This window comes from Lissotriton helveticus, chromosome 9, assembly GCF_964261635.1.
Source record: "Lissotriton helveticus chromosome 9, aLisHel1.1, whole genome shotgun sequence".
NCBI lineage: Eukaryota > Metazoa > Chordata > Amphibia > Caudata > Salamandridae > Lissotriton > Lissotriton helveticus.
In genome coordinates, this window is record NC_136070.1 from 402882478 (window position 1) to 402896678 (window position 14201).

General features: G+C 53.3%; 1 protein-coding gene across 4 annotated transcripts in view; it reads right to left on the bottom strand.

The window, feature by feature from the left end:
- Positions 1-14201, bottom strand: part of DEGS2 (delta 4-desaturase, sphingolipid 2) — a 251631-nt gene that overhangs the window by 95748 nt on the left and 141682 nt on the right. Inside the window, exon 1 of one of the 4 annotated variants that reach the window (XM_078660179.1) lies at positions 9744-9849. The exons of 2 other annotated variants lie outside the window; for them this stretch is intronic. Coding sequence is in view for 1 of the 2 variants with exons in the window: in XM_078660180.1 (XP_078516306.1) it covers positions 1574-1661 (88 nt within the window). In the remaining variant the exon portion in view is untranslated. Of the gene's footprint in view, positions 1-1573; positions 1720-9743; positions 9850-14201 lie in introns of those variants that run through there. One more of the 4 variants, XM_078660180.1, reaches the window with a different exon arrangement.

Below are 14201 nucleotides of genomic sequence, written 5' to 3' on the forward strand. Positions count from 1 at the left end.
GGTACGTACAGCAACTCGTATTGCATAGGGATAAAAATAAAGTGGAATCAACTACAAATACAAGAAGGTTTACAAGGAGCATGAATTGATGTACACAGCAGGCAATGGAGAATATCACCGGGGTATTCAAGTGCGCACCTATATCCGCAGCATCACGGGTTAACCCGCTTAGCCAGCGCTCTGCATTCTGGTACTTGTAGTCCATCCTGAATCAATTATAGCAAAACTGCTAGAGGTGGGTGGGAGGGTTGGCATTGAAGGCTCCTGCCAGATAGGCCCATTTTCTATAAGGTGTGCTACAATATATGCGCCTGATTTAACATGTAATGCACATTCATTTAACAGTGTCCCTCCCGATATACCTCCTCAGAGAATTAAAGATTAAGGGGCAGATTTACAAGCCCCTTGCGCCACTTTTGCGTCATTTTTAACATGGGAAAAGTGACGCAAAAGTGGCACGAGGGGCTTGTAAATCTGCCCCTAAGTATTAAAATCGGATGCAACATAGGAAAAAGATACCCATCTAGTGGATGAATTGCACAAGGAGGACATTGGGGATCAATCCCAGCTTGCTCGCGTGACCAAATTGTCTGATCCAGGGCAGTTACCTTATTTTACTGCGACTTCTTTTCCTTTCATTCCATTCGAAAGCACCAGTTCAGCATGTACACGACAAAAGCGTACGGCTTTTATTATACTTAAAGTTGTTCGATCTAGAGAGCAAATACGTGCTAATAAACCCGATTCTGGCGAGACTCCAGATTTTTTTTTAAAGTAAAAAGATGCTTTATTTTGGCTGTCTCACACCTGAAATGGCCGCTGCTTCATTATAAATCAATCAACCAAGGAAAAAGGTTCTCCAGATTATTTTTGTTAATTCCACTTTCCGCTTCTAAAATGTTAGCACGTATGCACCAACCTATGCAACAAATAGTTACACGTGAGAACTGAATTGCCACCTGGTTAAATAATTGCGTAGTAAAAGGCTGTCTTTCGAAAGTATCACTTTTATTAAATGCCACTCAATATCGTACGTCAAGTCTGTAGCACAATTTACATGCTAAATTAAGCTTTCGTGCACTTTCTCTCAACACTGACCGAGTTTGATAAACAACAAACAGCCGAGTCGGTATGCTGAGAAAAATAATAGTGATCTAAAAATGCGTCTTACCAAGAATTCTAAACAAGCACACATATTGGCGTAACACAGGTTTCATTCGTTCTAATGCATCCTCACCTAAAAAAAATCCCCGGGTAGACACTAAAGCGCAGCCAAGTCGAAGTACGGTGGGATCTTACATCCCTAGACACCGGTGCCACTGCACCAGCCGCACTATTTGCAGCTACACCTCGAGTGAGTGAGCATCTCAGGGCTCGTTATGACACCGTAGCGGACCACCTTTCCGAAGAAGAAAATCGGCATGGGCAAAGTCCTTTAAACACAATAATTACATCAACGATTGTTGTGAATAGTTAAAGAAAAATCTCTCAACAATACGGCCATAATAGAAGCTGAATAAAACGAAGCTACGCAGCGCCTTGCGCGGATTGTTAGTAGTGCTCTGCCTCCTACCCAGGATCGCTTTCCTCCGCTGGGTGTGTGGCTGGTCGGTGCACACCCACTCGAAGTCCTCCCGGGTGCCTGTGCTGCTCCCGCCCATGGCCGTCTCAACCACGCTCCTGCTCGCCTTAGGGCTGACTGCCGGCCCAGGGAGGGCTTTATATGACCTTTCGAGACACCTCTGGGTGGGGCAGATAGCCTCCCGCCCCGCTCCGAAGCCGCCTACCCCAGCCAAGCACGGCAGCCACTAGAAGGCGATGCTCCACTGAACCCGACACACCCCACGCGAGAAGGACGGAGACCACCGAGATCAAACAACCGAACTCTCCGAGGTGCTTTCCTGATGAACTCACAAGTACCTCCGCAGTTCCCATTGTTTTCTTTGCGTTACAGGTTCTCAGAACGGAAATACAGAACTGTAAACATATAAAGGGCAAAAACGTAAAGGTGCACTACTTCTGCCTGACTGGGCACTACATGTGATGACTGCCATTACGCCTGAAATTGTTTATCTTTTATTCTTACCTGTAGTCAGTGCTCTGAATGGAAACACAGAAGGTGTACAATAGAATAGTGAGTACCTGTACTCACTATGTACCTGTTTGCTCTTGAGAAGTGCCGGTACTCTCCCATCAAATACATTGCAGCAGTGATGACAATTGCAGGTACTCACTCTTTCAAATTAAAGTAGTGCAAGTAGGTACTCAGTACCGGCCAATTTAAAGCACTGCCTGCAGTTATGTTTTTTTCACCTGCGTTACATATTTTTTTAGATCGAGCCCAGGCAGCGAATGCGCTGTCTCTTCGAGAAATGCCGTATTCACTCTGTGGGCTTACAGCCCAGCCATTGCCTATTTGTTTCTTGAATTGTCCTTTAAAAATGCTTGCTTGCTAGTCTTTCCTCTTTGTCCCACCTTGTGCTCATTTGTTTCCTCCCACAGAGCAGTGCCTAACTTCTGGTATAATTCCACTGTAGTGCATAACTATTAATTCAGGCTACTATTGTTTTTGTTGGTTTTGTGCTCCGTTCTGTATCTCAGAACGCTGTTTTTTTTAGGTCTCGCCTAGACGAAAGCAAAGCGAAGCTTTGCTGTCTAAGGCGAGACAACTAATGTTGTTACTTTCAGGGGAATGAGGACTGCAAAGTGCCACGCGCTTCAGGCCGAGATTTGACCTCGTGGGCGCGCACAGCCCATCTCCTGCCTCGTCAGTTTCAGTTTTACACAGGCTTCTACAGTGTGCTACTTTGTTGCAGTTTTAAAGTTTCGTTTTTGTTCTTACTGGTTCTGGGGCAGTGCAGCACATACTATTTTACAACGCACACCATTCTACAGCACACACCATTCTGCAGCACACAACGCTCTGCGGCATACAGCACTCTACAATGTACACCACTCTACAGCACACAGTATTCTACATCACATAGCACTGCACTCTACAGCGCCCCGCACTCTACAGCCCCCCGCACTCTACAGCGCCCCGCACTCTACAGCGCCCCGCAGCGCCCCGCACTCTACAGCGCCCCGCACTCTACAGCGCATCGCACTCTACAGCGCACCGCACTCTACAGCGCACCGCACTCTACAGCGCACCGCGCTCTACAGCGCCCCGCAGCACCCCGCAGCGCCCTGCACTCTACAGCGCCCCGGGCTCGACAGCGCCCCGCGCTCTACAGCGCCCCGCAGCGCCCTGCACTCTACAGCGCCCGCACTCTACAGCGCCCCGCACTCTACAGCGCCCCGCGCTCTACAGCGCCCCGCAGCGCCCTGCACTCTACAGCGCCCCGGGCTCTACAGCGCCCCGCGCTCTACAGCGCCCCACAGCGCCCCGCACTCTACAGCGCCCCGCACTCTACAGCGCCCCGCACTCTACAGCGCCCCGCACTCTACAGCGCTCCGCACTCTACAGCGCACCGCACTCTACAGCGCACCGCAGCGCACCGCACTCTACAGCGCACCACACTCTACAGCGCACAGCGCTCTACAGCGCCCCGCGCTCTACAGCGCCCCGCAGCACCCTGCACTCTACAGCGCCCCGGGCTCGACAGCGCCCCGGGCTCGACAGCGCCCCGCGCTCTACAGCGCCCCGCGCTCTACAGCGCCCCGCACTCTACAGCGCCCCGCACTCTAAAGCGCCCCGCACTCTACAGCGCCCCGCAGCGCCCCGCGCACTACAGCGCCCCGCAGCGCCCTGCACTCTACAGCGCCCCGGGCTCGACAGCGCCCCGCGCTCTACAGCGCCCCACGCTCTAAAGCGCCCCACAGCGCCCCGCACTCTACAGCGCCCCGCATTCTACAGCGCCCCGCACTCGACAGCGCTCTACAGCGCCCCGCACTCTACAGCGCCCCGCACTCTACAGCGCCCTGCACTCTACAGCGCCCCGCACTCTACAGCGCACCGCAGCGCACCGCACTCTACAGCGCACCACTCTACAGCGCACAGCGCTCTACAGCGCACAGCGCTCTACAGCGCCCCGCGCTCTACAGCGCCCCGCAGCACCCTGCACTCTACAGCGCCCCGGGCTCGACAGCGCCCCGCGCTCTACAGCGCCCCGCACTCTACAGCGCCCCGCACTCTAAAGCGCCCCGCACTCTACAGCGCCCCGCAGCGCACCGCGCTCTACAGCGCCCCGCGCACTACAGCGCCCCGCAGCGCCCTGCACTCTACAGCGCCCCGGGCTCGACAGCGCCCCGCGCTCTACAGCGCCCCACGCTCTAAAGCGCCCCACAGCGCCCCGCACTCTACAGCGCCCCGCATTCTACAGCGCCCCGCACTCGACAGCGCTTTACAGCGCCCCGCACTCTACAGCGCCCCGCACTCTACAGCGCCCCGCACTCTACAGCGCTCCACAGCGCCCCGCACTCTACACCGCGCTCTACAGCGCACTGCACTCTACAGTGCCCGCACCGCAGCCTACAGCGCACCACAGCGCCCCATACTCTACAGCGCCCGCACTCTACAGCGCAACGCGCTCTACAGCGCAACACACTCTACAGCGCAACGCACTCTACAGCACTCTACAGCACCCCGCACTCTACATCGCCCTGCACTCTACAGCGCCCCGCAGCGCCCCGCACTCTACACTGCCCCGCACTCTACAGCGCCCCGCACTCTACAGCGCCCCGCACTCTACAGCGCTCCGCACTCTACAGCGCCCCGCACTCTACAGCGCACCGCAGCGCACCGCGCTCTACAGCGCCCCGCACTCTACAGCGCCCCGCAGCGCCCCGGGCTCGACAGCGCCCCGGGCTCGACAGCGCCCCGCACTCTACAGCGCCCCGCACTCTACAGCGCCCCGCACTCTACAGCGCCCCGCACTCTACAGCGCCTCGCACTCGACAGCGCCCCGCATTCTGCAGCGCCCCGCACTCGACAGTGCTCTACAGCGCCCCGCACTCTACAGCGCCCCGCACTCTACAGCGCCCCGCACTCTACAGCGCCCCGCACTCTAAAGCGCCCCGCACTCTACAGCGCCCCGCACTCTACAGCGCACCGCACTCTACAGCGCACCGCAGCGCACCGCACTCTACAGCGCACCACACTCTACAGCGCACAGCGCTCTACAGCGCACAGCGCTCTACAGCGCCCCGCAGCGCCCTGCACTCTACAGCGCCCCGGGCTCGACAGCGTCCCGCGCTCTACAGTGCCCCACACTCTACAGCACCCCGCACTCTACAGCGCCCGCACTCTACAGCGCCCCGCACTCTACAGCGCCCCGCAGCGCACCGCGCTCTACAGCGCCCCGCGCACTACAGCGCCCCGCAGCGCCCTGCACTCTACAGCGCCCCGGGCTCGACAGCGCCCCGCGCTCTACAGCGCCCCACGCTCTAAAGCACCCCACAGCGCCCCGCACTCTACAGCGCCCCGCACTCTACAGCGCCCCGCACTCTACAGCGCCCCGCATTCTACAGCGCCCCGCATTCTACAGCGCCCCGCACTCGACAGCGCTCTACAGCGCCCCGCACTCTACAGCGCCCCGCACTCTACAGCGCCCCGCACTCTACAGCGCTCCACAGCGCTCCGCACTCTACACCGCGCTCTACAGCGCACTGCACTCTACAGCGCCTGCACCGCAGCCTACAGCGCACCACAGCGCCCCATACTCTACAGCGCCCGCACTCTACAGCGCAACGCGCTCTACAGCGCAACACACTCTACAGCGCAACGCACTCTACAGCACTCTACAGCGCCCCGCACTCTACATCGCCCTGCACTCTACAGCGCCCCGCAGCGCCCCGCACTCTACAGTGCCCCGCACTCTACAGTGCCCCGCACTCTACAGCGCCCCGCACTCTACAGCGCACCGCAGCGCACCGCGCTCTACAGCGCCCCGCACTCTACAGCGCCCCGCAGCGCCCTGCACTCTACAGCGCCCCGGGCTCGACAGCGCCCCGCACTCTACAGCGCCCCGCACTCTACAGCGCCCCGCACTCTACAGCGCCTCGCACTCGACAGCGCCCCGCATTCTACAGCGCCCCGCACTCGACAGCGCTCTACAGCGTCCCGCACTCGACAGCGCTCTACAGCGCCCCGCACTCTACAGCGCCCGCACTCTACAGCGCCCCTCACTCTACAGCGCCCCGCACTCTACAGCGCCCCGCACTCTACCTCGCCCCGCACTCTACAGCGCCCCGCAGCGCCCTGCACTCTACAGCGCCCCGGGCTCGACAGCGCCCCGCACTCTACAGCGCCCCGCACTCTACAGCGCCTCGCACTCGACAGCGCCCCGCATTCCACAGCGCCCCGCACTCGACAGCGCTCTACAGCGCCCCGCACTCTACAGCGCCCCGCACTCTACAGCGCGCCGCACTCTACAGCGCCCCGCACTCTACAGCGCTCCGCACTCTACACCGCGCTCTACAGCGCACTGCACTCTACAGCGCCCGCAGCGCACCGCACTCTGCAGCGCCCCATACTCTACAGCGCCCCGCACTCTACAGCGCAACGCGCTCTACAGCGCAACGCACTCTACAGCACTCTACAGCGCCCCGCACTCTACAGCGCTCTGCAGCGCCCTGCACTCTACAGCGCCCCGCACTCTACAGCGCCCCGCACTCTACAGCGCACCGCACTCTACAGCGCACCGCACTCTACAGCGCACTCTACAGCGCCCCGCGCTCTACAGCGCCCCACACTCTGCAGCGCCCCGCACTCTGCAGCGCCCCGCACTCTACAGCGCCACGCACTCCACAGCGCCACGCACTGCGCCCCGCACTCTACAGCGCCCCGCACTCTACAGCGCCCCGCACTCCACAGCGCCCCGCAGCGCCCTGCACTCTACAGCGCCACGCACTCCACAGCGCCCCGCAGCGCCCTGCACTCTACAGCGCCCCGCAGCGCCCTGCACTCTACAGCGCCCCGCACTCTACAGCGCCCCGCACTCTACAGCACCCCGCACTCTACAGCACCCCGCACTCTACAGCGCCCCGCAATCTACAGCGCCCCGCAGCGCACCGCACTCTACAGCGCACCGCAGCGCCCCATACTCTACAGCGCCCCGCACTCTACAGCGCAACGCACTCTACAGCACTCTACAGCGCCCCGCACTCTACAGCGCCCTGCGCTCTACAGCGCACGCACTCTACAGCGCACCACGCTCTCAGCGCCCCGCAGCGCCATGCACTCTACAGCGCCCCGCGCCCTACAGCGCCCTGCAGCGCCCCGCACTCTACAGCGCCACGCACTCTACAGCGCCACAGCGCCACGCACTCTACAGCGCCATGCACTCTACAGCACCACGCACTCTACAGCGCCCCGCACTCTACAGCGCCCCGCACTCTACAGCGCCCCGCAGTGCCCCGCACTCTACAGCGCCCCGCACTCTACAGCGCACCGCAGCGCCCCGCACTCTACAGCGCCCCGCACTCTACAGCGCACCGCGCGCAGAAACTTTTACAAATCATAGAAATCCCACCATCGACAGTAGTCAATTTATCCACGAAAGTATTGACAAGGGATGAGGAATCTGTCCTCAATCTAGGTTTAAAATGTGTTCCCAGTCAGCAAACATACAAGGCAGCTCCAATAATATCCTATTGGCGAGCTAGTCCTGGCAATAGTGAAGAACGAAATTAGCAGTATTTCACTATCATGACATGTAATACATACCTACACATGTCCCACCTTTAACATACACTGCACCCTGCCCCTGGGAGTGTCTTGGGCCTACCTTAGGGGTGTCCAACATGTAGTAAAAGGGAGGCTTAGGGCCTGGCAAGAGACTGCACTTGCCAGGTCGACTTGGCAGTTTAAAACTGTACTCAAAGGCACTGCAATGGTAGGCTGGAGACACGTTTACAGGGGTGCTTATATGGTTGGCACAATCACTGCTGCAGGCGCACTAGATGCATTTGATTTACAGGCCTTGGGCACACACAGTGCACTTTACTAGGGACTTACCAGTAAATCAAATATGCAAATTATGGAGAACCCAGCAGAATTAAAAATGACAGAGGTAGCATTTGCACTTGAGCACTGATTAGCAGTGGTAAAGTGTACGGAGTACATAAAACAGCAAAAAAGAAGTCCAGCATAACATCAAAAATACAGGTGGTAGAGCAAAAAGACAGAGGAAAACACGTCAAGGATGCCAGGTCTTGCAACTGCTTAGAGATCTTTGAGTGATGACAGGTCACATTGCCTCTCTCTCATCGTCTCATGACCCCAAAAGACAGAGGTCAGTCGCAGGTGTCTAGGGATAATTGGTGCACCTGAGCCCACTACAAGAGAGCGCTTCGATCCACGAGAATCCACTGCAATAATCAATCTAAATTACACCGCGCTGTGTTTGTTTACACGTCCTCTCTCGGGTGGGTTCTTTTCAGATGTGATCCCATTTGTAGCTCAGCAGACAGCAGCTTACCCTGACAGAGCAAGAGAAGGATGATCCGCACTCTGCTGCTTTTGGTCCAGCTCTCTCATTTATGTGTATTTTGTTGCCTGCGAGTGTTGTTTTTGTTATCACAGGAGAGGGGCTTGGCCTGATTCTACTCCCCACTACGAGCAAGGAGCCACGTGAATATCACCTGTGTATGTCCATTACGAAGTGATGCTAGAACACGTTTTATTTTAAAAATGGATTAGGCCCCAGAAGGTGTTCAAACAATTTCGAGGCATGGTGCTCATCTTCTCAGCATGAGAAGGATGAAATGCTGAGCCGAACTTGCTTTGATTCCAAACTAGTGGCCATTAGGTTGCAGTTGCATCATTGTAACAGGTGCATCAACCAACTGAGCTAGCTTGAAAAATTCCGGAGTGCAAACATACTAGATTAATAATGTAAGGTTCCTTTTGTAACACCTGCTTAGGACAGCTGCTAATCACCAAACATCTGATGCAGAGACACGCATTTTTTCCTTGACTGAAGCAACTATAACGATGATGCATATGTCATAAGTACATAGAAAGCTCACGAAAGTAAGCATGTGATGCTGAACATTTAAAAACATGATGGAATAACAATCTAGTATTTTAGCTATTCATCTTAACAAGACCAATGCATTGAACACCGTTACGTTGGCTGATAAAAGCGCATTTTATTTACAGTAGTCTAAAAGAGCAAAACTGCAGGAAAATGACCACTATACAAAATAAAAATAGCACTACTCTGCGCGCCGCCACTCCCGTGCACCATTTTAATTATGAAGACCCGGCCCGCCTCCAGTGCGTACCACTACCAACTATTTAATTAATTTTAAAGAGGCTCAGGCCAGGCCGGCAGGGCGTGCGCACCACTGCACCATAATTAATGTTTATAGGCCGGGGCCCGTTACCATCCGTCCCTGGCGTGCGTTGCGCACTGTAACTATTATAATATAGGCTTGCCTGCTTGCTTGCTTCAGCAGCAGCCGAGGGCAAATGGAGCAGGCGAGGAAGCAACAGGGTTTGGGGGGCTGGTTGAGTGCAAGGGCGAACCCAATATAGAGGGAAGCGGCACACAGGCAAGAACAGAGAGCAACACTGAGTGCGGCCCCGGGAGCAAAGAAGTACAGAAGCGAGAAAGCATGTTCTATAGGAGGGACAAACATGAGTGACAAGTTGGGACATAAATAAGAAGCAGGCAAATGCGCGACAGGAAAGCAACTAATTAGTGCACGCAGCAGGCCTGGAGGCAGGCAGACAGCAGCAGCCCTGCCCCGCCGGTCGGTGACGGAGACGGAGTGACAGACTCTGAGTGACTTACTTTGGTCTTCGGACTCGGATTCGGAAATCGGACAGGGCAGCTCAGCGTGGGCGGGCCTGGCCGCCTGGCTGCTTTGTCTTGGACTTGGAAGGCAGTTAAGTTCATAGTTTTCGTTGTTCTTCTCTTGTCTTCTTCTTTGGCTATGCGCGCCGCCTGCCGCGCCCCATATGCCACGCACAGGGGCTTACTGCTTATTGGCCCGCATGATGTTGTGCGTGCCCTGGGGCTGCCTGCCATTGCTCACCACCACTCAGCAGCAGCCAGCCCTGCTGCCCACGCCCCCCACGCACGCGGCACGCGCATACGCGGCGGCAGAAGTGCGGAACGGAAAGTGAAAGAAAAGGATAAAGGCCTGTCCCGCGTCCCGCCGCCATTTCATAGAATCAGGCGGGCTTAGACTAAGATAACAAAAAGTGCCTTACACACTGTGTAAGGCACGGTTTGTTATCATTGTCACTTTTGCCTCATGTAATGTAACGTTTGCCTTTGTATTTTGTTCACTAGTAATGTTCTCATGTTTCAGTTCTGTTTCTATTGTGAATTCGCTCTGACACCTTCGGGTGAAGTCCGCACATCCCTTCTTACTCGGCTTGCTTAGCTGGCAGAATGGTGTTGCAGCGTTGGCTAGGAGTTTATTATAGTTGAGCTTTTTTCTTTCAGTTAAACAATAAAGTGACATTCATACAACCTAAATTCAGGATGCTGCCTCCCTGCCAATGTTTTAGGCATCTCTCTTTTTAAAGTCGGGAACATTCTGTTAAAACAGCTGTTTAGAATGTAAGGTATTACTTCTCACGAAACAGACTGATTTTTGATAATGTCCTGAATGCAGCAAGGACCGTCTGAATGAATGTAAAGAATTGCAGTGTTCCTAATGTTCTATATGCGATTTGCCTTCAACTAGTAATTACCATTGGATCATTGTGTGCTGTCTCACTCTTAATGCCTGTTTAAAAAGAGTGCTCTTTATGCTGGACCCAAGTATGTTGCTATTTAAACAACACCAGCGATCAATGCACGCTTCAACCACACGCACACAGAACCAGACGTCGGTGCACGCTTTCACCAGGCGCACACACACACCACCAACCGTCAGTGCACACTTTCACCAGGCACACCCCATCAGCCGTCAATGCACGCTTTCACCGGGCACACACGCCACTAGCTGGCAGTGCACACTTCCACCAGGCACACACACCATTAGCCATCAGTGCACATTTTCTACAAGCACACACACACCACCAGCCATCAGTGCACGCATCAATGGTTAGCACATCCACAATTAACTATTGTAGCAATCGCAGTATGGCGCACTTTACTTCTAAACATGTCAGTGCACGCTTTTCCACCATGCACACACACCATCAGCCATCAGTGCACACTTTCAACAGGCACACACACACCACTAGCCATCAGTACATGGTTTCATCAGGCATACACACCACCGGCCGTCAGTACACACTTTCAACAGGCACAGACACCATAAGTCATCAGTGCACGCTTTCACCAGGCACAAACACCACCAGCCGTCAGTGCACGCTTTCACCGGGCACAAACACCAGCAGCCGCCAGTGCACCCTTTCACCAGGCACAAACACCAACAGCCGTCAGTGCACGCTTTCACCGGGCACAAACACCACCAGCCACCAGTGCACCCTTTCACCAGGCACAAACACCACCAGCCGTCAGTGCACACTTTCACCAGGCCCAGACACCATAAGTTGTTCGTGCACGCTTTCACCGGGCACAAACACCACCATCCGTCAGTGCACGCTTTCACCGGGCACAAACACCACCAGCCAATACAGAGTTTGCAAAAGAATTCATGCAACACATTGTCATATACAATGCCAATAACTCAAACTTGAATGCTGCGAGACCTATTGCATTGCAAATGCTTGTTTTATTATCCCGTCCCACTTTTTTTTTAAATTCTTTTTATTGATAAACAACAGACTTCACATATCGCTCTGAGTGGTATAATCAGGTCCTTACACATGTGTATTCGTCTTTGGCATCACTGTTCCCCATTTCATATATGATCCACACAGATTATCAAGTAAGCCCAGGCGGAGAACTTCGCTCCGCCCACAGAGTGTGCAGAGATTTGCCTCCTCCGCATTTTGCAGAGAAGGCAAATCTCCACAACGGAGCGGAGTTGGCCAGCCCCGCCTCCACCCCCCTTATATTAATAGGTAATTCTACATTACTTAAAAGTAAATTAAAACCACTTACCTGTACTGCGGCATCCCCGGGCTGCCCTCCTCCTCTTCCTTGCCATCTGGGTAATCTTTGAGAAAACCATGCATGCCCATTTTGTAGTGTTCTTAGTGTGTTGCTGCTGTGTGCGAACGCTTTACACATTGCCTCTGGGATAAGCCTGACTGCTCGTGCCAAGCTACCAAGGGGGTGAGCAGGGGTTATCTTCAGCGAGTAACTCCCTTGCCCTGACTAGAGTGGTGGTTTCTGCCTGGTTTAGGCATTTGCCCTAGCCAACCAGAAATCTAATTTCTAACATTGGAGATCCACGCAGTTTGTTCGCAATTCCAAGGACTTCCACGTAGCCCCGTTACGCCCAACAAAACCGTTAAATTTATGTAGAAAATACTGCATTTAACATATTTTCCCCAAATTATTTACCCTCCATAATACTCAATACAGTAGTGTTTTCCAAAAAGTTTAACCTTAGGCTGAAGTAGTTGCCCTACAGACTCTGACAGGGAAGCTCTCTATGGATCTGTCGGCACACAAATCTGTGTCTCATTTCTTGCCCAATGCACCCCAAAGGCTTGGACCAGGAGTGGTGTAATCCCTAACGGATTTTGGTGCGCCCAAATGGACCTCTGTGTACTAGATTAAATCTCAAACATTAGAATAAAGCTGCAATCATTTTCAAAAAGAATGATAGACAAGGTCTAAAGTTTAAAAGTTTATTGAAAGAAAATGAAAGAAATACATACACAGGATCATCAATCAATGTAGCATACAAGCATATAAATCAGAAAATACAAGAATTTAGTAAAGTTCTGCTGAAAATCCAGCATAGATCCACCTTCTAAGAAAGGGAAAAAGTGAGCACCTAACATAAAGAGCTCATGTCCTTTTTATATGACTTTAGACAAAGGATTTCATAAGTTTAAAACACAAAAACATGGTACACAGGATATGCACCAATGGGGAACAAGCAAGAAGAAACATTTACTAAAGAATACATTCAAAGATTGTGATAGAATTCTACTATATTAGACATTCTCTGAATCTATTCATGTGACATGAATAAATGAATAAATGAATGGAGGGATTTATAGAGCTCATGGCTACTCCATGAGTGTACCGACGCTAGGCAAGTGTCAGATGCTGAGGTCTGTGACCAAATATTCTTTAAATAGGTAGGTTTTCAGTTGCGTACAGAATACTTTTATGTTTGGTAGGCATCTGAGGGGAAATGGAAGATAATTCCATAGTTTGGCCGCCAACAGTGAGCAGGCTGAACCACCTCCACCTTTTCTTTTTGTGCATGGAATGGATAGGAAATGAGCTGATTGCGAACGCCGTGCTCTTTGCGGGCAGTAGTTGATCAATCTACCTAGCAGATAGGCAGGGCCCAAAATTTATAGAAGGCCGAGTGTTCCACTGTTAATGCTTTGAAGATGCTCCTCTTCTTCACCGGTAACCAGTGTAACTGTTTGCAGTAGTAAGTGATAGAGGTGTGCTCTATCCAGTCGACTGGCCATGTTTGGACTTTCTGTAATCTGTGTCAAGTAGACTTGGAATCCTATATAAAGCACATTCGCATAGTCCAGTCTGTATAGGATAAGTGCCCGGAACATGTTTTTTTTAGCATCCCAGGGTAACAGTTTAATACATTTCCTCAACATTCGAACTATCCGGCACAAATTTTGACCACGTCAGACATCTGGGATTTGATGGTTAAATGATTCTCAACTATCTCTTGTGTCCTCATGCAACGCAACTGGTGCTCATGTTAGGCACTCTGATACCCGATACCTTCGGGTCAACTTCGCGCTATATATAACTCAGAAAAAAACCTATGACCCCTAAGTTTATCACTCTGTCAGTGGGGGTGGGAGAAAGTCAGTGGGGTGGCCAGGCCCCTAACCAACCTTGTTTGGGGTCAGATCACCTCCTTCTTGTCTGGGTTGCATTGTAGTGCGTTGGATATGACCCAACCCAATACTGACGTCATACAGGCTGCAAAGTTTTACTTAGCCTTGTGGTTGCTTCTGTGTATGTAAGCAGCAGTTGCGTGTCATCCGCATAAGAGACTACCTGGATGCTGAAGGATTCTATAAGGTGTGTCAGCCGGATCATATATATATGTGATCAAGTCCGGGTTTTGCCGGACGAAACGTGTCATGCTGCTGCCCATTTTGGAATAAAGCACCTACTTTGCACTTTAAGACTTCGGTGGTCTGTACCTGATTTCTGCACGTCCCT